The 26,726-nt window shown below is 38.6% G+C and overlaps 1 protein-coding gene across 1 annotated transcript; it reads right to left on the bottom strand.

The window, feature by feature from the left end:
* Nucleotides 1-887: 887 nt before the first annotated feature.
* Nucleotides 888-3,280, bottom strand: LOC110883894 (ninja-family protein AFP1). The gene is made up of 2 exons (XM_022131561.2): nucleotides 2,762-3,280; nucleotides 888-1,454 (listed from the first exon to the last, which is right to left on the bottom strand). The coding sequence occupies exons 1-2, from the start codon at nucleotides 3,195-3,197 to the stop codon at nucleotides 994-996; spliced, it is 897 nt and encodes a 298-aa protein (XP_021987253.1). The 5' UTR covers nucleotides 3,198-3,280; the 3' UTR covers nucleotides 888-993.
* Between the last annotated feature and the right edge of the window lie 23,446 nt (nucleotides 3,281-26,726).

Below are 26,726 nucleotides of genomic sequence, written 5' to 3'. Positions count from 1 at the left end.
GGGAACATTTGCACTGTGTTCTCCAGTCTCATTTAACAGGGGAAGGAAAATGAATTAAAAGAGAAAAAAAAGAAAAATATATGATTTTTTTTCGTGTTCTCGAGTTTAATGAAAAGTAAGGAAAAAAGAAGAAATCAAGCATTTTATGTATTCCCGAGTTAAGAGGAAAAGAAAGGAAAGGAACAATTTTACTATTATACTCTTTAAACATGAAACTTTTTAATTAGATATGAGGGTAATTTAGTAATTAATAAGATTTTCTCTCCTAATCTCTCGGATTTAAGAGGATAAATATAGGTACAATTTTTCTTCCCTTTTCCCCTCCCCTTCTATCCTTAAAAATATCAGAAATACGGTTTTTTCATATTTTCATCTCTTTTTTTTCCCTTCCCCTCCTCTGCTAAATGAGACTAAGGAGTTAGTTTAGTTGTAATGATGGAGATTCGGGGGGGGGGGGGGGTTGGGGTGGGAATGCTGGTGGTGAGGGTAATTTGTTATGTTTCCGACATTAGAGAAGAGACAATCACATTATGTGGGATTGCATATTTGCAAATCTGTTCGGTGGTCAATTTTCAATTATTCCGACATTAGAGAAGAGACAATCACATTATGTGGGATTGCATATTTGCAAATCTGTTCGGTGGTCAATTTTCAATTAGATAAAGCTTTTTTTTTTTCCGGAGTAGCCGACTACAGGTCAAGAGATTTTGGCGAATGCAGTCGAGACGAATTATGGATCGAAGACTAAAGTAACCTAGAGATGTAACCAAAAATTCTAAATACTTACAGTTGAGCAAAATAACCTAGAGATACATGACCAAAAATAAACAAATGGTTTAAAGTCTAAAGCACCATATACATGCCAAAATCAACCAACTCAACGAAAATACACAAGTAAGATTTAATCCACAAAATGTTGCAACTTATAAGGTCCAGAAAACCAACTCGGTTATGTACCAATCGGACCAAATGCGACCCCACAAAATCTTGAAATCAAGACACAAAAGCAGCCGGATATATAGTGATATGTTTCAACGGTTGAGCTATATCAACCCCTCCTGCATGCTCTACAAACCCAGCCGGTGAAAATGAGCGACCATGACATACACAAACGATGCTCACATCCTTTTTTGTGTTGTATTTATACAAGAACCCGCTAACCGTCTTCCCATTCGGCCCGTTTCCAGTCGTTGAAACACATGGCATTCGGGCCAGTAAAGAGGTTTGTTGGTGTTGGCTACTGGGTGGTTCTGGTTTGGGAGGTGGGGTTAGGATACTTGACTCGTGTGGGTTTGATCGGTCGTTTGGTTTGGTGGTTGAGAGTACGGTTTGTTTTGATGAACCGGCTGGTTGATGTTGATCAGATGGCTCTACAATTGCCGTTGAAGTGCTTGCTGCTTGTTGGTCCAGTTGTGAGTTGCTTGAATTGGTTTGGCTATCATCACTAGCACCACCTACAATCACGGCAAAATGTCATTAAATTGACGCCGTCAACATCACGTTAGATTAGATATATGACATTAAAGGAATATCCAAGAACATTCTAGTAGATATTAATTAATTAAGGTATAAAAAACAAAGTTCAAAAAACAATTTTCTTCTAGAGTAAAATACTTTTTTAGTTCCTGTGTTTTAATGGTTTTAACCACTTGAGTCCAAAATAAAAAAGTTTAATGTCCTGAGTCCCTAGCCATTTATTTTATAACATTTAGAGTCCAATTTTGTTTATATTATAACGGTTTGAGGCCAATTTTGTTCATATTATAACGGTTTGAGTCCAATTTTGTTAAAAACATTGGACTCAAAAGGTTAAAAATTAGACTTAAACGGACTAAAATGGTTATAAAAAAAGTGTGTAGGGACTCGGGGCGTTAAACATTTTGACTTTAGATTCAAATGGTTAAAACCACTAAAATACAAAGAATCAAAAAGTAATTTACTCTTTCTTCTATTTATTTTGTAATATTTTTTTTTTCATTTCAATTTCTATTTTCTAGCCTTTGAAATCCTCTAGTTTCCATTTTTTTTATTTTAATTTAGTCTACTAGTCGGGGTGGACCAAGGTAGAGGGCGGACGCACCCCTTGAAAAAATAAATTTTAATGTATTTTACAGGGCAAAATCCTCGCATCCCTTGAAAATTTGGTTAAACCATTCGTTCGGATCCCTACAAAATATTTTCTGAATCTGGCACGCCTACCGGTAGTCAACTAAAAGAAATCAGATTAAAATAAAACCTCATCATGTCCCATTTCGGATTAAAACCATTGTTTTGGGCCACATAGGCTTAATTATCAAGCGGAATTATCTCTTGTGTGGAAATCAAGTTTCACAATTGTTTGGAGATATAACTAAGGGAAAAAAATTAGCCATTAAAAAAAACCATTGTTTTGGTCAACCCAAATGGAGGTTAAAACCATATTTTTGACACCCAAATAACATCTAATTAACCTTGCATCTCCAAATCTTTAAACTCACCAACTTTTGTGAATACAAATATCCTACCACTTAAACATTTAAATTGACAAACGAAAATATAAGAAACCAAAATTATAGTTCTTTCTTGCGCATAGAAAAAACCATATAAAGATATTATTTTTCAAAGCTAATTAACTAAACTATTCACTTCAAATATTAAAGAAGTTCCATCCATGATACCACTAGATAATGGGTCGAGGAAACCATATTTAAGTCAAATTAAAATTGAGACACAACAATAATTTATATTTTAGATAACATTTTTAGGGTACATAGTTTATTACCTTGGTGAGAGGAACATTGGCCATCGGAAGAACAACCATTTGATTTCATTTTACAATAAAGTTTCAATTTGTTTTTCCCTTGATACGGCCTAAAACTTCTACATGCCGTTGGCCGAAAAACCAAATTCTTATCCTCATCATCAACCGAACCAAACTTTTCCTGCTTCTGTTTTTGACATGCAGGCTCATCATCATTTTGTCCCACAATTTGCGCCTCTAACCACTCCTTATTCTCTACAAACGGACCACTTACTGACCCACACGAACCATAATCCACCATTTTCTTCACCTTTTCTTCCCTCTTCCGTCGCCGAACGCCATCTTTCAATATTCGATTGTCGATTTTCGTCGATTCGGTCACATTCGGGTTCGGTTTCGGATTCGCAAAAATCCCCCCTATCGATAACTCCAACATTAGCTCGTTTTCATCCTCCATTGAATAAACTTAAAAGGAAAAGAAACACTCGGATTCTTGATTCTTTTTTTTGTGTGGAAAATTGAAAATGAACTAGCTAGGGTTTTTTCTCAATTTAAAAGGGGGGAGGGAAAAACATGGTGGGAAAAGAAAATGACACGTAAGATATGTTAACGTTGTGACGCGTTAATGTCGGAGTACGGCGTCCGATGATGGTACACGTTGACACGTGGCGGGTAATGAGGGATTTGGGATTTGTGGATGAGTGCATGGTTGACACGTGGCGATCTATTTAGGTTTAGGGAATCTTGGCTCAGGTTAAGGATAACACGTGACGTGTATTATAGCATGGCTGCTTTGGAAAATTGACACGTTGGTATAGGGTTTGAAAATGTGTACACGGTTGGATAAATTACGCATGGGTTGCTTTACAGGTGTTCGATGTTGTTTTCTGGTAATCATGGTACACGTGGTGCGATGCATGGGGATTTATGTCATCGGTATTCATGCTACATCCGTTTCTGTTACCTGTTGGAGGTTGGTAGAGTCAAGGGTGTTCCTTCGGTTTATTATTGTTTTTGTCTTTCTTTTTTATTTTTTTTAACAGCAAAGCAAACTTCATCATAAAATGAAAGGTTGATCTAGTAAGACACTAGAAAGAAACCAAAGTTACATCAACTCAAGATCAGTAGAGATTTTTTAAAGATGAGTCTTTATTTCGCTTAGAAGTCGATCCCCTTTTGTTGCGTTAAATTGGAGTAAACTAGTGGGAGTCCCTACGCTACACGGTATCGACTCAATTCGATTCGATGTAGTACTAGTACGATGCTCGTACTTGATATAGCAATCAATTATAATCGACACTTATTTCACATAATTCGAAAACCAAAAAAATTAATACTGGTATCAAACTAAACCAACACTCGATACAACTCACAATTCGATTACAAATGATTGGAGTAAACTAGTGGGAGTCCCTACGCTACACGGTGTCGACTCAATTCGATTTGATGTAGTACTGCATTCCTGGTTCAGACAATTCACAGACAAAGCTATTGTCCTGTTTCAATGCAATGCACAAAAAACACAAAAAAATGTCTTATTTGTAAAACGCAATGAGCAAAAAACACAAAGAAATGTCTTAATTCTAAAACGCAATAACCTAAAAACACAAAAAAAGTGTAGTTTCTAAAACGCAATGGACTGAAAACACATAAAAATGTGTTTTTACCTAAAACGCAATTCACCAAAAACACAAACAAATGTCTTATTCCTAAAACGCAATGGCCAGAAAACACTTAAAATGTCTGTTTTCTAAAACGGAATGGACTGAAAACACATAAAAAGGTGTTTTACCTAAAACGCAATGCACAAAAAACACAAAGAAATGTCTTATTTATTAAACGCAATAGCCAGAAAACGCTTAAAAATGTCTCATTTCTAAAACGCATTGGCCTAAAAAAACAAAAGAAAGTGTTCTCTGTAAACGCAATGGACTGAAAACACCTAAAAATGTGTTTTACCTAAAACGCAATGACTAAAAACACTTCAAAAATGTGTTTTTCTAAAACGCAATGACTAAAAACACTTCAAAAATGGTGTTTTTCTAAAACGCAATGGTCAGAAAACACATAAAAATGTCTTAGTTCTAAAACGCAATGTCTTAAAAACACAAAAGAAAATGTTCTCTCTAAAACGCATTGAACCAGAACAATAGTTTTGTCTGTGAATTGTCTGAACCAGGAATGCAGTTTTAAAACGCAATGGCATAAAACTGTCTACGAATGCAGTTTTCCAGAGGCAAATTTACAGAAAATTAAATTTTCTCATGCATTTTTATTAAAGCATTTTTATTAAGGCAAATTTGCAAGATCCTCTTAATTGACACCAAGTAGCTCCAGCCTAGTTTCGAGAGGTACCTGTTACTTAGTCTTTGGAAAATACGTCAGTTTTCACTCGTAAATACAATTAACTTACTCATTTTAAAAGAGTTTATGAAAACTAATTTAGGCGCACAAGGCACAAAACCTTTTGTAACTTGGGACAATTTTTATTAAAATCTTGCATACAGATTTACATGTTTGTCATACAATTGGGGCCGGTTTGGAAGCCGGTCATGTTTAACCGACTTACCACTTATAAAACCCACAAAGGAGTTATCCCCAACTTGTGGGTAACATTTAGCATTTTGCATCTGTCAGTTGTATGCCTACCCGTGCATAGGTCGTGACCATTAGTAACATAAATGAGCCAAGGATATCCAAGTCACGGTCGTTAACTCCCAATGTTTATGTTATCAAACAAAACAGATTAAAACGGGTTATGCGGATTTATTAAATCACAATCCGACTAAATAATCCCATACCCGACCAAGCGGTAATAATTTACCGTATCCCGAGCACGTATAGGGAAAATAAGTTAAAAGTATTTACCTGAGTTAAATTATGCAAAGATTGCAACTCAGCCGTATATTCCTAAGGGTTTATGCAAATTTCTTCCACTGAAGCTACTTAATCTGTAAGGAAGGTTTTATTAACCTATTAGGATACTAACGGGTCTTATTTAAGTCAAAGACTTAGACCGGTTAGTTTTAAAGATACTTTACGTTTAGAAACGCTAGATTAATCGGAGACCGGAATGGAATGTAATTTAGACCCAACAAGTACGAATACTTGTATAATATGGGTAAACTAAACACATTCTGGAATTTGAAGTTTAAATGATAAGGTTTAACCCGTTTTGTCTAATTTATGTAAACTAGTTACATAAACCGAACCGAACGCATATAAGCATAATGGGTAACCAAATGAACCATATACAAGTTTCTGCTTAAATTATGTTAAGACATCATTAGGATGTCAACATATATGCCCAAAAAGTATTTAAAACCGATTTAAGCCTCATAAGGGCATTCTGGTCATTTTAGGATTTATAAAAGAGGTTTATAGGTAAACTGATGTTCTTCTCAAAAGCATTCTGTAAAAATATTTATTTATGATGTTATATCAGTAGGATATCATACATATGTGTCGTTTACCATTTATGGCCAAACTATGCTCCGAAAGCGTATTTTGGTCATTTCATATATGCTTTTAAGGAAATAATTGGAAGTCTGAGTTCATAACTTATACCTACTGTAAAAATATTAAAATTATTTATAAATTCAGTAGGTAACAAGTCTAGGGGTGCTAAATATGGTTTTAAACCATACTATGCACCAATTAAGCGTAAAAACCGATAATTGACGATATTTGCAAAGTTTATGTGATTCTGAGATTTTGATCAGCCTTGGATGGTCAAAATATTTTATTTTTCATATTAGATCAGTAGCAAAAGGTTTGGCATGTTTATTATTTGTAAAACTCATTTTATTTACAAAAAGGCATTTTCGTCAATTATAGAATTTATACAAGAACTCAATGTTAAGGTCAATATATAATCTGACCCAACATTCCAAAAATTCCTAAAAATGATATCATAATAGTAGGTTAAGAGTTTTGTGTCAAAATTTATGTTTAAGCATGATTTATGCACTAAAGGATAATTTAGTCTTTATAAAAGCTAAATTTACAAACTTTTACACAACATCAGTTTATGACAAGAATAAAATTATCAAAATACTTTAATCATGTTTAGTAATCAGTACCTAACTTATTTGCATGACCATTTATTCAAAAATCCTAATTTTTATCATAAGGGCAAAATGGTCAACATTAAGCATAATAATAGAAACATGCATATAATTCAGAATTTCTAAGTGATCATGTAATATAACCTCAGAGGGTTGTACTACAACATTATATGGTTACTATGAAAGTTTAAAACCTAAAGGAATTAAGCTTAATCGGGTCAGAACTGAAAGTCAAAGCAAAAGTCAAGCTTTTGCGACTTTCGGTTGCGAACCGAGCTTAAACTCAGAATTGTCGGGTTGAACATGTATAAACATGTTCTAATAATATTTACCAAGTTGTTTAAATGATAAAATATGTTTTATAACCTCTACATTATTAGTTTTGATTATTATTCACAAATTTGACCTGTTTGACTTTTTGATTAAATACTTTGACCCGACAATTAACTAAGCAAACATGAAAATTAGGAGGTGCCCTTTTGAGGGATTAACACCTACCTAATTATGATCACATAGCCACATTCGCCTCGAACAATGGCTGGACCATTTAGGTTTTAACCGAAGGTCAAAGTCATTTTACGACAACTTTGACTTTCGGTCTTTAAACCTATAAAAACTGAACTAAAATGGCTAAGGACACTTACAAAGGGTCCTAGCTTGAACTTTAAACTAGAGAGAGCTTTCTTTTGTATCAGGAACCTTAGAAGATTGAGAAAGAGATGATTTTTGAGATGAGCAAAGAAATGAGGCAATAAGAGGTCCTATTTATAGTTGAAGAGGATGATCCAAGATCATCACAGGTGTTAAGGAGTGTCCAGGATCATCACAGGTGTCCTAGCTGGTTCCTAAAACCATCAAAGTGCTCCTGGTATCGAATTTTGAGTGTATAAGTCGGTTATGGTGAAAACCTGCAGTTGTCCAAAATTTTCTGCCCAGATACAGGCTTTACGGACCGTAAGCCTGACCCCTTACGGTCCGTAACCGCTATTGAATTGTATCGCCCAGGTACAGTCCTTACGACCGTAAGCCTAACCCTTTGTGGTCCGTAAGTGATTGCTCAGGAAACTAAAATCTTTGAAGCTTTACACCTTTAGTCCTTCAACTTTTATAATCATCATTAATCATTTCCGAGAGCATGTTTTAACATTATAAAGTCTCGGGTTTGGTAAAAGGTCACTCAGAGGCATAAATTAGCATGTTGACACTTTTAGTCCCCCGCATACGTATTTTCAATGTTTGTCATGTTTAGTCCTTCGGAATAAACCTTTTACACGTTTAGGGTTTTATGACACGTGTCTTTATATAATTGGACACGATTTTACAAGGTGTTACATCCTCACCCCCTGAACCCCGAGATTTACTGAAACAAGTGAGGGTACTTTTGTTGCATAGTGGACTCGACCTCCCACGTATATTCAGGGCCTCTACGGGCATCCCATTTAACTTTCACAACCGGTACATGCTTACTTTGGAACTTTTTAACATGTCGATCCTCGATCGATAAAGGTCTTTCAACAAACCTCAGGCTTTCATTAATTTGTACGTCTTTATGAGACATTGCTAGCGATTCATCAGCTATACATTTCTTTAAGTTACAAACGTGGAACACCTTGTGAATTCCACTTAGCTCCTCAGGTAAGTTTAGCTTATAAGCTACACTTCCGACACACTCGATGATCTCGAATGGTCCTATGTACCTTGGGCTTAGCTTGCCCTTCTTACCATAATGCATCACACCCTTCCAGGGTGATACCTTTAGTAAGACTTTGTCTCCTACCTCAAACTTTAGAGGTTTTCGCTTCTTATCTACATAACTTTTTTGCCTATCTCTGGCAGCATTTAGGCGATCACGAATTTGGACAACCTTGTTCGTTGTTTCTAGAACTATTTCAAGTCCAGACAATTGAACTTCTCCAACTTCTGCCCAACAGACGGGCGTTCTACATTTTCTCCCATATAAAGCCTCAAAAGGCGCAACCTGAATGCTGGTATGGTAACTATTATTGTAGGAGAATTCAATCAAGGGAAGGTGTTCATCCCAGTTGCCACCCAAATTAATGACACATGCGCGAAGCATGTCTTCTAATGTTTGAATTGTACGCTCACTTTGCCCATCCGTTTGAGGATGTAAGCAGTACTAAAATTCAAACGAGTGCCCAAAGATTGTTGGAAACTTTTCCAGAAATGAGAAGTATATCTAGTATCTCTATCAGATACAATAGACACTGGCACTCCATGGAGAGATACAATCACATCCACATACAACTGAATTAGCTTATCGGAGCTATGAGTCTCATTGATGGGTAAGAAATGTGCTGACTTAGTCAGTCTGTCAACTATGACCCATATTGTATCGTTTCCATATCTTGTCTTAGGTAACTTGGTAATGAAATCCATGGTTACCATCTCCCACTTCCATGTGGGAAGTTCTAATTGTTGTAGCAAACCTGATGGCTTTTGATGTTCAGCTTTAATCTGAGCACATGTCAGACATTTAGCTACGTGTGTGGCTATGGACTTCTTCAATCCTATCCACCAATAGTTAGCTTTTAGATCTTGATACATTTTGTCACCTCCATGATGAACTGAGTATCTTGAATTATGAGCTTTCTGAAGGATTATATCTCTAAGTCCTCCACATAGGAACCCATATTCTACCATTTAACCTGAGGATTCCGTCTTTGCCAGGTGACAATTGATCAACAGTTGCACCTAATTTCTCACTTGGAAGGTTAGCTTCCAATACAACTTCTTTTTGAGCAACTAACAATCTTTCATTCAAGCTGTTCTTAAGTTCAATACTCTTGGCATTAATCCGTATGGGTTTAATCCTTTCCTTTCTGCTTAAAGCATCAGTGACTACTGTAACAACTGTCACTAAAATCCATAATTAGGATGGTAATTAGCTATTAAGAAAACCCTAATTGAGAAACCCAAGTAATTCTGCATTAACCCTAAAATTTCCAGAACAATCAGAATCAGAATCAGGGCCCCTAAAACTCAGGGGGGGCAAAACCCTAGTCACGATTATCCTCATAACTATCTGTCAAATTTGAAATTTGAGAAACTGTCGACTCATCCAGCCTACATGCACGAAGGGCTACCCTATGAAGTAGGGTGACCCCTCGCGTAGCGCGACGCCCATAGGGGTACCCCTCGCGCTACGCGACGGGGGTCAAATTTCGTGTATAAATAGAGGAGTCTGGGACTTGAATTTGAGAGTTGAAACGACGAAAAAACTCACTGTATACGCTGAGTTATAGCAGAAATCGTTCACAACACACACAATTCACGAATCGCTGCCGCAATCAGGGTAATAACTCGATCGCTATTACGATTCAACGTCCGATCGATTATAACTATCCAACGATAGTCCATGTGCTGCTCAATTGAGCTTGTACTTTGATTATTCGTCGTGATTTCGACTTGAATATTAGAGTGCTGTTCGAATTCGGACTATGCTCTGTTATTCGTTGTGAATCCGATTGAATTATCGAGTATTGCACTGATTAATCGTTGTGAAGGTTTAATCTCGTGAATTGACGTAATTGTTGTATTAGTTACTAGCCTGTGTGTGTGCATTGTGTTAAATTAGATTTAATCAAGGCTAATCAGTAGGCATTATCTATTTGCTCGTTAATCTGCAATGTGAGTCATTCTTCTTTTTAACTGTTTTCTCACAGTTTGTGAGTAAGTATTACAATACCTCAAATTATTTTCAAGGTTATAATTACAGGGATTAAGTCTTTGTAATCACCAAATTACAGCTGGTATGTGGGGTATTGTGCACATTACTATTTCTATCACTCTATGTGAGTGAATATTACTCTATGTGAGTAATTATTACTCTGTGTGAGTAAATCGTCATTATTGGGGCGACGGGACCCAATAGTGGTATGACCACAGTCACAGATCCGGTCGAGTGACAAATACCCATTCTTGATAATTGGTTGATAGAAACATTGTAATCGCTCTTAATACTGTGATTTATAACTAACGGGTCGTTTTAGAAAACAGAATGATTCACTCAGTATTTCCCCGCTGACAAAACCTTTTTCAAACATGTTTCAGGTGATCTGTGTGATCCAGGAAAAGTGCAGTAAAGCACTACAAGCTCAGAGAAGTGGCTCATTGTGAATAAATAAATAAAACATGTTTTGGAAAATAAAGATTTCTATGTGAAATCAACTTATTGTAAATTATGGGATTTATCCCTTAAACTTTGTGTAATATATTAAACGAGCATTTTCCGGTGAAAAGATCCTGTTGTAAAAAGACTTCCGCTATCGCATAAATTAAATACCACGGGTACCACTGAAATCTGCATCGCGGACCCCGACTCCGTCCAGGGTGGGTCGGGGGTCGCGACAGAAGGTGGTATCAGAGCTAAGAATTAATAACTATTGAGCCACTGATCGAGCCGCTGATTAAGCCTAATACTAAATTAAGTATTTGACAAAATACTTAAATCTACTAGTTGTTATTCTGTGATTATCTGTTTATTAACTGATTATTTGTTAGTTACAGTATGGGTAAACAAAAGCTGTCTGCTATCTACCACAAACTAGATGTTGCATCTTCTTCTAAAAACCCAGTAAATTTAGAAGAAGGAATCTTTGTCCGCAAGGCAAATTATGAAAATCCTCTTTCCCCAGAGAAAAGGGATTCGATACTTAAAAAGAGTCAGGAGAAAAAGAAACCCCGAACCAAGAGAGTTAGGTTTAACCCAGAAGTTCAAGAATTGGGTAATAGTGCACCTTGGGAAGATAAAATAGACGGAAAATGGGCAAATCTCTATATGCTAGCTACTGTAGCAGAAAATGCTAATCTCTAAATATCCGATAAGTTGGGTCTAGTAAGAGAAATCACAATCCCGTAAATAAATAAAATCCCAGTGTGTTTATTTCCGTTATTTCTGTACAAAAAGTAATATGCAATAAAACTTCAGTGTTTGTTTGTTAAACTTTGTTCCAAAGTTTTAACATTGCATTTTGCATATATACTATGCAGCATGAATGAGATGTCGGAAGCATTCCAGAATCTCAACTTATATCCAGTGCCTATCGAAGTCTCTCACGACTTTACTGGTTACATTGCTGACATAGAAGAACCTGTGGAATTCCAAGCTCCACCGTTGGAAAAAGCTAAACCTAAAAAGAAGAGAAGATACGTAGGATGGAGGAAAGTACGCCGTAGGAAACCGGCCACTAGGAGACTCCCTAAAATAGAAAATCCTGTGATCGTGAGCAAGGGAAAGGAAATAGAAACTGGAGAAAGTTCAAAACCACCCGAAAAGGAAATAGGAATAGATCTGAAACAAAAGGGAATAGAAATTGGCGAAAGCTCTAAACAGTCTGAGGAAATCACGTTCCAGGACGAAATAGATCGCCTACTGGAAAATTGTGATGTTTTAAAGCCTATCAATAATAATCTTTTCTCTTATCCGGTTACAGCCCAATTTCCACTAAACCTAGGACCAGTTATTCCAGACCCACTAGTTCATACCAGACCATTAGGCCAAATGGAGGAATGGTGGACCAACGACTGGCAATTCCAAAACATAGTCAACAGTCCTTATAGCTTCCTTCCACAATTTGACCCAGAACCACTCCCAAATCCTCCCATGAGTAGTGAAAACCTAGCTGAACTCCGTCAGTTCGGTGAAGAACTGATAGGTACAGGTAATAGGATCAGGGAAATGGGGGAGCATCTAACTTGGAAGTACGATGAGAGGGAGCATCGTTACTAGAACAGTCAGTTAAACCACAGAAAGCCGTATTGTATGATAGTAACTTAAAATTCTGTAAAATGGGCAATAAAACTCTGTAAAATACGGTGTGTATGGATGCATATACAATATACCAACAAAGTAAAAGTCGAGAAATCGACAATTTTGGTTATACTTGTATATTGTGATAATCTATGTGTTTATCTATGTGAATTTTGTCATTGATAAGTAAGACACTAATAAATTCCTACTAAATTAGCAGATGGAAAACGCTAACAATGAACCAATTAATGAAGTAAATCAATCTGAGCAAGAACAAGAAGATCAATATATAACTCGACAAGATATCGAGCACTTTATCGCCCAAGGAATAGCCCACGCTATTCCAGAAATTGTAGCTGCTGTTCAAAAACCTGCCAAACCACAATTAATTCCTAGTAAACGTATTTCAGACGATAACGGCAGTAATAGCATAAATGGAGGCGGCAATCATGACGATCATGATCCGCAGCAGGCCCCACTTCCTAAAAGAATGAAAGCTGCAACGTCTGGTTGCACTTACAAAGAATTTCTTGCTTGCAAACCCGCTGAATTTGCAGGTAACGAAGGGGCAACTGCAACACTGCGTTGGTTAGAGAAAACCGAAGCAGTAATTGCAATAAGCAAATGTGCCGAAGGAGACCAGGTGATGTATGCATCAAACCTGTTCAAAGAAGGGGCACTCGAATGGTGGAACACGGTCCTCCAGGCAAAAGGAAGAAGGATAGCCTACGCCATAGGTTGGGAAGAATTTAAGAGTTTGGTAGAAAGAAAATTCTGTCCCGAATACGAAAAGGAACAGATGGCAAACAAATTCCTTAGTCACCGCATGACAGGAGTAGATTGTCGGGGCTATACTTCGACATTCTTTGAATACGCAAGGGTAGTGCCATCACTGGCTTCGCCAGAACCGGTACTTATTTCTCGTTACATCTGGGGGTTAATTAGTGAGATCCGAAACATCGTTAAAGCTGCGAGACCTCGTACTATTGACGATGCAGTAGAATTAGCTAATACCCTAACGGATGAGTTGGTGCGCACAAGAGAAGAAGATCGTAAGAAGGAAATAGCTCAAAAGATTACCCAAGGATTTCGTGTGGGTAATACCAAGAAAAGAGGAACCGGGCAGTCCTCATCATCTCCGTTCTGCAAAATTTGCAAAAAGAAGCATTATGGACAATGCAACATGGTTTGCAATTTTTGCAAAATGAAAGGACACCGGGAAGAAGACTGCAGAAAGAAAACCAGAGTTTGTTACAATTGCAGAGAAAGGGGACACTTTCAATTTGAATGTCCTAAGTTAGCTAAACCTGTAGTTAACCAAGCCAAACCCGCGGAAGGAACAACCAAGAGAAATGCCCGTGCATTCCAGCTAACCACTCAAGAAGCCGAACTCATTCCAGATGTGATAGCCGGTACATTCCTAGTACATGACGTATTTGCAAAAGTATTATTTGACTCTGGTGCGAACCAAAGTTTTATTAATACATCATTTTGTCTAGATCTTAAGTTACCTTTAACCACTCTTAGGCAAATTTTCACAGTTGAAACCGCAGAAGGAAAGTCTGTGAACATAGATAAAATCTGGCAAGGAGGAAAAATAGAACTATTAGGCCATAAGTTTTCTGCAAATCTGTTACCAATGAATTTAGCCGGATTCGATGTAGTATTAGGAATGGATTGGTTAGTAGCCAACCATGCACGAATCCTATGTGATAAAAATGCAGTAGAAATTCAAACCCCTACAGGAGAAGTAATTTTAATTACTGGAGATAAACCTCGAAAGCCATTGAAATTCATATCAGTAATGAAATTGGCTAGTTATTTGAGAAAACAGGAAATGGTGTATATGATTTCCGCAATCATTAACACTAAAGATAAGGAACTCCAAGACATCCCCGTAGTCTCAGAATACCCAGACGTTTTTCCAGAAGAATTACCTGGATTACCACCTGATAGAGAAGTAGAATTTAGAATTCATTTAATTCCAGGTACTGCACCAATAGCCAAAGCACCATATAGATTAGCACCTACCGAAATGCTAGAACTGAAAAAGAAATTAGATGAATTATTAAGCAAAGGATTCATACAACCGAGTTCATCCCCTTGGGGTGCACCGGTACTGTTTGTGAAGAAGAAAGATGGATCGATGAGAATGTGTATCGATTATAGAGAATTGAATAAGGTTATGATTAAGAATCGATACCCACTACCTAGGATTGATGATCTTTTTGATCAATTGCAAGGAGCTAGGTATTTCTCAAAGATAGATTTAAGATCCGGATACCATCAGTTAAAGGTACAAGAAGAAGACATACCTAAAACTGCCTTCAGAACTAGGTATGGTCATTATGAGTTTACAGTCATGCCCTTTGGGTTAACGAATGCCCCAGCAGCATTCATGGACATGATGAATCGCATCTGTAAACCATATTTGGATAAATTTGTAATCGTTTTCATCGACGATATACTTATTTACTCCAAAAGCCAAAAGGAACATTGTGAACACTTACATGCACTCTTAACTTTGTTAAGAAAAGAAAGGCTTTATGCCAAATTCTCAAAATGTGAATTTTGGCTACAAGAAATACAATTCTTAGGTCATGTGGTAAATCACAAAGGTATCCATGTAGATCCTGCTAAGATAGAAGCAATTACAAAATGGAAAGTCCCACAAACAACAATGGAGATAAGAAGTTTTCTAGGCTTAGCTGGATACTATAGACGATTTATCAAAGATTTTTCTAAGATAGCCGTACCATTAACTAAGTTAACCTGTAAAGCTGCTAAGTTTGAATGGGGACCTAGACAAGAAGAAGCCTTTAAGATTTTAAAGCATAGGTTGACAAATGCACCAATCTTAGCTTTACCCGAAGGAACAGAAGATTTTGAAGTATATTGTGATGCTTCAAAATTAGGCTATGGATGTGTGTTAATGCAACGCAAGAAGGTAATTGCGTATGATTCTAGACAATTGAAAAAGCACGAAGAAAATTATACGACTCATGATCTAGAACTAGGAGCCATAATTTTTGCCCTTAAGATATGGAGACATTATCTGTATGGAAGTAAGTTTACTGTTTATACAGATCATAAAAGTTTAAGATATATATTTGGGCAAAAAGAGTTAAACATGAGGCAAAGAAGATGGATGAAGATGCTAAGTGATTACGACTGTGATATCCAATATCACGAAGGAAAGGCAAATGTAGTGGCAGATGCCTTAAGCCGTAAGTACCATGAGAAACAGAGACGAGTCCGTGCTCTGAGGTTAAATCTACAAGTAGATTTAATAGCACAAATCAAGGAAGTTCAGAAAACAGCAATCAAAGATGATGCTGAAGGAATGAAAGGTTACCTAAAAGAATTAGAACAAGGAAATGATGGAATTTGGAAATTCCATAAGAAACGAATTTGGGTACCTAAGCAAGGAGAGCTAAGAAATAAGATTTTAGAAGAAGCTCATAAATCTAGGTATACTATGCACCCAGGAAACAATAAGATGTATCAAGATTTAAGAAATAATTTCTGGTGGATAGGAATGAAAAAAGGATATAGCCGAATACGTATCCAAGTGCTTAACTTGTTCACAAGTTAAAGCTGAACACCAGAAACCTTCAGGACTACTACAACAGTTAGAAATGCCTGTATGGAAATGGGAACTCATAACAATGGACTTTGTTACAAAGTTACCCAAAACCAAAAGAGGTAATGATGCGATTTGGGTAATCGTAGACCGATTAACCAAGTCAGCTCATTTCCTACCAATGAAAGAAACCTTTAGCATGGAAAGGTTAGCACAACTCTACGTGGACGAGGTAGTATCCCTACATGGAGTCCCGCTCTCCATTGTATCGGATAGAGATAGTCGTTTTACATCTCATTTATGGACAAGTTTTCAGAAAGCAATGGGAACTCGACTAAATCTAAGTACTGCTTATCATCCACAAACAGACGGACAGAGTGAAAGGACAATACAAACGCTAGAAGACATGCTCCGAGCATGTGTAATTGACTTTGGTGGTAATTGGGATAGCCATTTGCCATTAATTGAATTCTCCTATAACAATAGTTATCATTCAAGTATCGAAGCTGCACCATTCGAAGCACTGTACGGACGTATGTGCAGAACTCCAGTATGTTGGGTAGAAATCGGAGAAAGTCAATTATCAGGTCCTGAGATTGTACAAGAAACTACTGACAAGATAACTCAGATCAAGGAAAGACTAAAAACAGCTCGAGATCGTCAGAAAAGCTATGCAGACAATCGTCGCAAGCCTTTAGAATTTCAAATCGGAGATAAAGTACTTTTAAAAGTTTCTCCTTGGAAAGGAATAGTACGATTCAGAAAGAAAGGAAAGCTAAGTCCAAGGTACGTTGGACCATTCCCCGTGATTCAACGAATAGGACCAGTTGCTTATCGTTTACAACTACCAGAAGAATTATCTGGAGTACATGATGTATTTCATGTATCCAATCTCAAGAAATGTCTATCAGACGAATCCCTGGTAGTACCTCTTCAAAATGTAGAGGTGAACGAAAAATTAAAGTTTATAGAGAAACCACTATAGATCGAAGATAGAAAAGTCAAGTTTCTCAAACACAAACGACTGGTGTTGGTCAAAGTCAAATGGAATTCAAGGAGAGGACCAGAATACACTTGGGAGCTGGAATCAGAAATGAAGCGCAAATATCCTCATTTATTCCAATAAATCTCGAGGACGAGATTTTTCTTAAGGTGGGGAGGATATAACAACTGTCACTAAAATCCATAATTAGGATGGTAATTAGCTATTAAGAAAACCCTAATTGAGAAACCCAAGTAATTCTGCATTAACCCTAAAATTTCCAGAACAATCAGAATCAGGATTAGGGCCCCTAAAACTCAGGGGGGGCAAAACCCTAGTCACGATTATCCTCATAACTATCTGTCAAATTTGAAATTTAAGAAACTGTCGACTCATCCAGCCTACATGCACGAAGGGCTACCCTATGAAGTAGGGTGACCCCTCGCGTAGCGCGACGCCCATAGGGGTACCCCTCGCGCTACGCGACGGGGGTCAAATTTCGTGTATAAATAGAGGAGTCTGGGACTTGAATTTGAGAGTTGAAACGACGAAAAAACTCACTGTATACGCTGAGTTATAGCATAAATCGTTCACAACACACACAATTCACGAATCGCTGCCGCAATCAGGGTAATAACTCGATCGCTATTACGATTCAACGTCCGATCGATTATAACTATCCAACGATAGTCCAGGTGCTGCTCAATTGAGCTTGTACTTTGATTATTCGTCGTGATTTCGACTTGAATATTAGAGTGCTGTTCGAATTCGGACTATGCTCTGTTATTCGTTGTGAATCCGATTGAATTATCGAGTATTGCACTGATTAATCGTTGTGAAGGTTTAATCTCGTGAATTGACGTAATTGCTGTATTAGTTACTAACCTGTGTGTGTGCATTGTGTTAAATTAGATTTAATCAAGGCTAATCAGTAGGCATTATCTATTTGCTCGTTAATCTGCAATGTGAGTCATTCTTCTTTTTAACTGTTTTCTCACAGTTTGTGAGTAAGTATTACAATACCTCAAATTATTTTCAAGGTTATAATTACATGGATTAAGTCTTTGTAATCACCAAATTACAGCTGGTATGTGGGGTATTGTGCACATTACTATTTCTATCACTCTATGTGAGTGAATATTACTCTATGTGAGTAATTATTACTCTGTGTGAGTAAATCGTCATTATTGGGGCGACGGGACCCAATAGTGGTATGACCACAGTCACAGATCCGGTCGAGTGACAAATACCCATTCTTGATAATTGGTTGATAGAAACATTGTAATCGCTCTTAATAATGTGATTTATAACTAACGGGTCGTTTTAGAAAACAGAATGATTCACTCAGTATTTCCCCGCTGACAAAACCTTTTTCAAACATGTTTCAGGTGATCTGTGTGATCCAGGAAAAGTGCAGTAAAGCACTACAAGCTCAGAGAAGTGGCTCATTGTGAATAAATAAATAAAACATGTTTTGGAAAATAAAGATTTCTATGTGAAATCAACTTATTGTAAATTATGGGATTTATCCCTTAAACTTTGTGTAATATATTAAACGAGCATTTTCCGGTGAAAAGATCCTGTTGTAAAAAGACTTCCGCTATCGCATAAATTAAATACCACGGGTACCACTGAAATCTGCATCGCGGACCCCGACTCCGTCCAGGGTGGGTCGGGGGTCGCGACAACTACATTCGCTTTACCAGGATTGTAGCAAATCTCACAGTCGTAGTCATTTAAGGTTTCCATCCAACGGCGTTGCCTCATATTGAGTTCCTTTTGATTGAACAAGTGTTGGAGACTTTTGTGATCCGAGTATATTACACATTTAGTTCCATACAGGTAATGTCTCCATAATTTAAGTGCAAAAACAATGGCACCCAACTGTAACACCTCGAAATTTTGCATCCAATAATGTGTTGACACGTGTCTTGAGTTTACACGTGGTATTAAATACAGAATAAAGGACTAAAGTTGACAAACATGGAAAGTATGTAAATTCGAGGGTTAAAAATGTCAACGAGGGATAAATACACTGTACAGTAACCCTAAATGATGCTCGTACCTTCAAACGGATAAATCATGGATCGTACGGAATGAAATGCGGAAGAAAGTGAGAGATTACAAACTACAGGGGTTAATTGTGTCAACATGTTTAAGTTATACCTCTGAGTGACCCTTTAACATACCCGAGGCTTTGTAACAGTAAATTACGCTCACTAGAATATACGATATAAATTTCGCGAAGTTCTGTTTTAAAACGAGAAAGTTATGATCAATTTCGTATGCGAGGGGTTAGAATCGTTAACAATAAAAGATAAGGCTTTTCGGAAAGTAATTAAACTAACCGGGGACTTAACGGCGCGGGTAAAAGTCACGAGGCCCTTATTCGTAAATAATCGAGGGCCAAATCGCAAAGTTACCCCTTCGAAACCGAAAGGTCAGGCTAATAATGACAAAAGATTTGAAAATCTTGAATTACAGGCCTCAGGCGGGCCGCGTTAGAGAAACAAGGAAGCTCATGCGGGCCGCGAGCCATGTAAAGATCCGGTGTCTGACATAAGGATTCAGGCGGCCCGCGTATGGGTAGCCTGATCCTTAATGCGGGCCGCATCAGACCGCCAGATGCAGAAAACATGCACATGTTCACTGTTTGATGTTTTAACCGACCTTGGATGCAATTATGGCAGCATGGGCGCCCCCTACACGTCCCCTAGCACTCAGGGACAGCTGCTGATCATCCATGAGCAATTATAGACTTAGTTGTGATGATCTTGTGCCCCAAAATTCACTATAAAAGGCCATGTAGAGCACACATTTGAAACACACCTCAAACCTGCTTTCTTGACCACTTCTGGAGCTCAAGAGCATTCTTCTAACATCTCTGGTCGTGCACCAAGCTTCTGTAAGTTTGCCTAACCCTTTGTGGTTTAGTTTTTACATAGTTTTAGCTTAAAAGTCAATCCGTCGTAATTAACGATTGACTTAGCGATAAATCACAAATGGTCCAGTGGTTTGTCGAATCAAAGGTAGTTATATGTTGGTAATCATGTGGGCTTCAAACCCCTAAGAGGGCATCCTCTGATTCCCACTCTAACTAGTCCGATTGTCGAGTCAAACTTGCTTAGAAAAAGTCAACAGAATGCTATTTTGCGAATTTATGCATAATCAGTAATGTAGATGGCGTGTAACCTATTTTAACACTCATATAACATGATAATAAGTATATTAACTAATCTAAGCTTGTTTGATCCGACCGTTTTCTGTTTTGACCCGGTTCGGAACCGAAAGTCGCAAAACTTTGACTCTTGCTTTGACTTCAGTTCTGACCCGTTATGGTATGATTTAGATAGCCTTAGGACTCTCTTAGGACCAGATTACATGATGGTATAACCCTCTGTGACCGGTTCGTCGTTTGTCCGAGTCTTTAGCACATTTCCGTTAAATGCTTAAAAGTTGACCGTAACGCCCTTTTTACTTTAAAACGAGAATTTTGAATATGTGAAAGGACAATAACCTTAGTTACTGATTTCTAAGCATGTCCCTAAAATTTCACGTCAATCCGAGGTCTAGAATAGGAGTTATGCTAAATAGCGCAATTACGGAAACTTTAGTAATTAAACGGCGCATTTAGCATAAAGCCTATCTAAACCCAAATTTTGGCACCAAACCTTTTACACACTGATGTAAAATAATATTTTTGAATTTTTAAAGATTTTTAATTATTTTTAACCTGCTCATAACCTGCGGTTATTGCATCGGTTCGGTAAATACCGAATATACCCTTTCCGAGCATAACTTGAGTTCTACATGGTCTTTTGACCCGATTCCAGTTGCTACTGATTTTAAATAATAAATAAAGTGTTTTGGACTTTATAAACTGTTCAGGAAACTCAGATTTCCTGTAGAACTCAGAAACCTCTTTTATAATCTTTAAAAATGACCGAAATACCCCTACGGGGCATATAATGGATTTAAACTCGTTACGGGCATTATGGAAGGTATCCTACTGATACCACAACCTCTTTAAAGCATATTGACTTAGGAAACTTGTGTAGGACTCTTACGGTTACCCGTTACACCTTTTGCGCGCACGGTTCGGCTTATGTAACTAGTTTACATAAACTAGCCGAAACGGGTCAAACCTTATCGTTTTCACCTCAAAATCCAGAATGTGATTATATTACCCTTATGAAACAAGTCTTCAAACTTGTTGGGTCCAAATCATATTCCATTCCCGGTTTTCGCCTTTCACGCGATTAAGCCGTAATTATCCTTTGAAACCAACCGGTCTAGCTAAGGCTACATTAAAGACCCGTTAGGATTCTAATAGGTTGTTATAAACCTTCGTTCCAGAATAGGAGACCAGTAAAAGATACTTGCATTTATTTGATTGAGGATATTATTTTCAAAGGTAAATACTTTTAACTTATTTTCCGTTATACGGGCTTGGGTTACGGTATTTAAAATACCGCTCGGTCGGGCAATTGACCCCAACTCATTAGTAGTCGGGTGATTTCAATGTGACCCGTTTAAAAATTGGTTTTGTTGGCTTTACGCCTTTGGGAGCTTAATGACCGTGTCCCGGATATCCTTGGCATCATTTTACGAAATGGCCATGACCCCGACACACGGGTATAGGCGTACACCCGCAATGTGTCTATATTATTAAACGTATAACCGTTGGTTTTCCCGCCACAGCTTTATGCTTTGTGGCGTGTCTATTAACCTTTAACCCGACACGACCCGGGCGACCGAACGCATAGTAAACATGTAATTCTTTTACAAGATTTAATTATAAATTATCCCAAGTTATAAAGAGTTTGTTCCATGTGCATTCATATCAATTTTATTAAACATTTTACAAAAGTGTCGGTTGAATCTATTTACCAGTGTAAACTGACGTATTTTCCCAAAAAGATTAAATGCAGGTACTAAGCGTAATAGGCTGGATATTTCTCCCTAGCATCAATAAAGAGTCTCGCAAGCCTAAGATGCCTACGTCTGTTGAACAATATTTACATTTTAATTTGATCCCCTGTGGATTATATTTCGACGATTGTGATACTTGGATATTACATTCAATAGTTGAAATATATTTATCTTTATGCTTCTGCTGTGCATTTATATATTGTGGTTTGACTATATTGTTGCCAACTACGTCACGGTAATCCCCCACGGGCCCACCGGTGATACACGTGGAAATCGGGGTGTGACAGGTTGGTATCAGAGCCAACGTTGAGTGAATTAAATACTATCCTTATGTGTTTAATCTCAATGACACAATTGCACATACTTGAGTCTAGACAAGAACATAGGACAAATTCGAATTGTTATTCCAGTTTGTCTTTTATTGTTTATTATGATTTAAAGATTTGATAAGTAGGAAATATGCCACCAGTAATTAGAAGAGGAGGAAGAGGCAAAGGGCCGATCACTACTCATAATGATCACGAGGCCGGACCTTCGAACATGCGAGCTCCTTCCAGTACAAGGAGTGAAGAACCTCAGAGACGTAGAAGAAACCTCTTTGAGCCAGCAAGACGGTCTACCTCACACAGTTCGACACCCTCATACCGTCACTCTTTTGGACCAGATTCGGAGAACAATCCCAGTAACCCTCAACCTTCGTTTATACCTCTCCAGCGATCTGCTTCGCACCGTTCCTATGGCGATCCTACTCCTTTCTTTCAAGGCCGATTTAATCCGGCTGATTATGTCCAAGAACCAATAGGTTATAACCCTTTAGGACCTGAAGACCATTTCTCCGAAGATAATGCGGTAGATATGGACGAAGACACGGATCCCATAGAACCTGCAAGAGGTACTCCCAACCATCCAATCGAGATCTCTGATGGGTCATCCTTCCATGGAACACCCTATCAAGGTCCCGACAGTTACCAGGCGAGGTTTAACCAGTGTGATTGGTACTTCACACCTTCTCACCACTTCTCGCCTCATGAGCAGCAGCAGCAACAGGATCCCTCCGAGGATTCGCGTTTCGTAGCAGTTACGCCACCTCCTCCACCGCCACCAGTTCAGCAAGCACCTCCTGATCCGCCAAGGCGTAGGAGATCAGGCGCGCGGATGTCTACCCGAGGAGGGGAATTCCACTTTAGCACCCCTCGCCACTCGAGTGCAAGTCACTTTCCGTCAGTGCCTGAAGAACCACAGTTAGGGGAACCTTCTGGTCACCCTCCAGAGGTGAATTCTGCACCAGTTGCACCACCTCCGCCACCATTTGGGTATGATAACCCTATACCAGCGTACGCCGGTTCCACCGCGTACAACCCGTTTGAGCAGCCGACTCACATGCATTACAACTATAATTACGATGCCGACCCATATGTGGTAGCGGCTAATTACAATGCCCTCCATCCCGACAGAGCTTATGGAAACCTTTTGGGGAACAGATTACTCAGCTCATGGGTATCCAGTACCTCCTAGACCTCCGGTTCAACAACCGTCGTAGCAGCCACGTTTTTCTCCACCGGAGCAAGAAGAAATCCTCCACCGTCTAAACCGAGTGGAACGAGACTTTGAGCAAGAATGTAAAAGTAATCGTGGATTCCTTAAAGGCCTAGCAAACCTACTAAAAGGGAGGAAGAAACGAGATCATTAGTCTCTTTATGTACTATAGTATTTACTATTGCAATCAAGTCCCTGCGAGGACATTTGCCTTAAGTATTTTAGTCCCTGCGAGGACATTTATCGTGTTTAGTCCCTGCGTGGACAATTGCATTTCAGTCCCTGCGTGGACTTATCTTTTTAGTCCCTGTGCGGACATCTATCTATGTATTTGGTCCCTGCGTGGACTTGTTTCTGTAAACCTCTGCGTAGGTATTTATTTATTTAAAAGTCCCGTTTAGGGCAGTGTGTAACCATTATTATGATTAATGGAATATATGTTATAAATTTCATTTTGTTATTATATGCAATGGAACAAAGATCATTCCTTTTAAATTAATCTGCCTAAATAAAGAATCTTAATAGTGAAACCTAGCCTGGTGTCATTATAAGACCCGGCCAAGATGGTAAGACTTAATTAAAAGATTCAGATTCCAGTTAACCTCTGTGAACATGTTAACATCCTTGGCAGATGTGATTCGTTAAAATCACACGCGTCATTCTTATATACAAATCCATTAAGGGATTCCAAAACCCAAATTAATGATTGGTAAATCATGGGTTAAATCGTCAATAAAGATGATCATTTATTTAAAACATCCATTAGAGATGAAGTGCCTACGGGCCATACTTATTGTCATATAAGACAAAAGACAGTTGTAGTCTATGACTCCCTGTTAGAAAAGGTAAAAGGACTACGGTTCAAACCTCCATGCCTTGATTCTCTGTAATCCCGGCTTATATTATAAAACGTCCCTGTGACTAGGCTTTTGTGCCACTAACTATATTATTTGTAAATAGGATAAGTTATATTCAATCCTAAATAACAGTGAGTAACAAATTAACCAAATATGGTCTATGTTTACCATGGTTAATGAATTGCCATAACAGACAATTCCATAATAAACTCCTAAATAAAACTTTGTCATTATCTTCTGTAGCAGATTCGAGATACAATGGCTGAACTAAGTGGAGTTAATAGTCATTCGAAGGAGGATGACAATGATAACGCTCAAATTCATTTGACGGGCGCTGAACTAAAAACTTTGGTAGACAACGCTGTTAAGGCAGCCTTGGATCGGCAGTATGAAGAATACACCGAGTCCCGAAGCCGAACCCTATCTACACCACACTCAAAGCCAAAAACTCACTCTAAATCTCACAGTAAACCACCCTCGACTCCGTCTAAGCCTAAGAAGGACGACGATAGGTACTCATCCAATGAGAACAGCATCCACCCTAAGAAGAAAGTGGTCGATGATACACCTCGCGCCAGGGGTTGCACGTATAAGTATTTCGTATCTTACAAACCCCGAGATTTCACTGGGGAAAAGGGCGCGGTAGATTGTATGACCTGGTTAGACGAGATGGACACTGTAGTGGACATCAGTGGTTGTGCTGAGAGAGACTTGGTGAAGTTTGTTTCACAATCGTTCAAGGGGGAAGCCCTAGCATGGTGGAGATCACTGGTTCAAGCCTCTGGGAAGGCTGTTTTGTATAGCATGACATGGGAGGAGTTTATGGCTCTTATCAAAGAAAATTACTGCCCTCAGCACGAGGTTGAGAAGATAGAGTCTGACTTCTTATCGTTGGTCATGAAGAACCTGGATTGCCAGGCATATCTCACGACTTTCAACACTCTGTCGAGATTGGTTCCGTATCTTGTAACACCGGAACCCAAACGGATCGCGCGCTTCATTGGGGGTTTGGCCCCAGAAATAAAGGCTAGCGTGAAGGCTTCTAGGCCTGCTACCTTCAGATCCATGGCAGATATATCTCTGTCTCTCACGCTTGATGCAGTGAGGCAGAGATCGTTGAGGAATGCTGATAGTGAGAAGAGGAAACGTGAGGATGATGATTCACGTAGGTCCAGCAAGAAGCATCGGGGCAATCGTGACCACAAGAGGGGGTCAGAGAACAAGAAAAATGACCGACAGTCGGGCGACAAGCCCTTGTGCAAGGTTTGTCAAAAGCACCACTTTGGAAGGTGCAGGTTTGAAAAGAAATCCCCACCAAAGCCATGTGGGATATGCAAGTTCTCTGAGCATAGGACTCTTGAGTGCAAGAAACTCAAGGATGCAACTTGCTATAGTTGCAATGAGAAGGGGCATATCAAGACGAACTGCCCGAAGATAGCGAAAAGGGCGGAAGATGGGAAGAAGACCAATGCGAGGGTCTTTCAGATGGATGTTAAAGAGGCTATTCAGAACGACAATGTCATAACCGGTACGTTCCTTATCAATGATGTTTTCGCAAGAGTCTTATTTGATTCTGGAGCAGATAAATCCTTTGTGGATGATATGTTCTGCGAGTTATTAAAATTGCCTGTTAAAACCTTGAATGTAAAATATGAAGTAGAACTAGCCGATGGGACTATGGGGACAGTTTCAACTGTTTTAGATGGATGTGTTATATCCATTAGGAATCACTCATTTCCTTTATCCCTGTTACCCTTTAAACTCGCTGGTTTCGACGTAGTGTTGGGTATGGATTGGTTATCGCATAACCAGGCCCAAATCGTGTGCAACCAGAAACAAGTGGTAATCAAGACTCCGTCTGGAGAACCACTTATCATCCAAGGAGATACTCGACATGGATTGCCTGCACATGTATCTATGCTAAAGGCATCCAGATGTTTGAAGAAAGGATGTGTCATCTATATGGCACAGGTGACCATCGGTGAGGAGAAACCCAGAATTGAAGACATTCCAGTCATATCCGACTACCCTGAAGTTTTCCCAGAAGAACTGCCTGGTTTGCCACCAGACAGACAAGTGGAATTCAGTATCGACATCATTCCAGGAGCCGCACCTATCGCGAGAGCGCCTTATAGATTGGCACCCACGGAAATGAAAGAATTGAGGACGCAGCTAGATGACCTGCTGGCCAAAGGTTTTGTTAGACCAAGTTCATCTCCTTGGGGAGCGCCAATCCTGTTCGTCAAGAAGAAAGATGGT

This window comes from Helianthus annuus, chromosome 10 (assembly GCF_002127325.2).
Source record: "Helianthus annuus cultivar XRQ/B chromosome 10, HanXRQr2.0-SUNRISE, whole genome shotgun sequence".
In the NCBI taxonomy this organism is placed as follows: Eukaryota; Viridiplantae; Streptophyta; class Magnoliopsida; order Asterales; family Asteraceae; genus Helianthus; species Helianthus annuus.
Note: the sequence above shows the minus strand (reverse complement) of the source record. Positions and strands in the feature narration are given on the sequence as shown.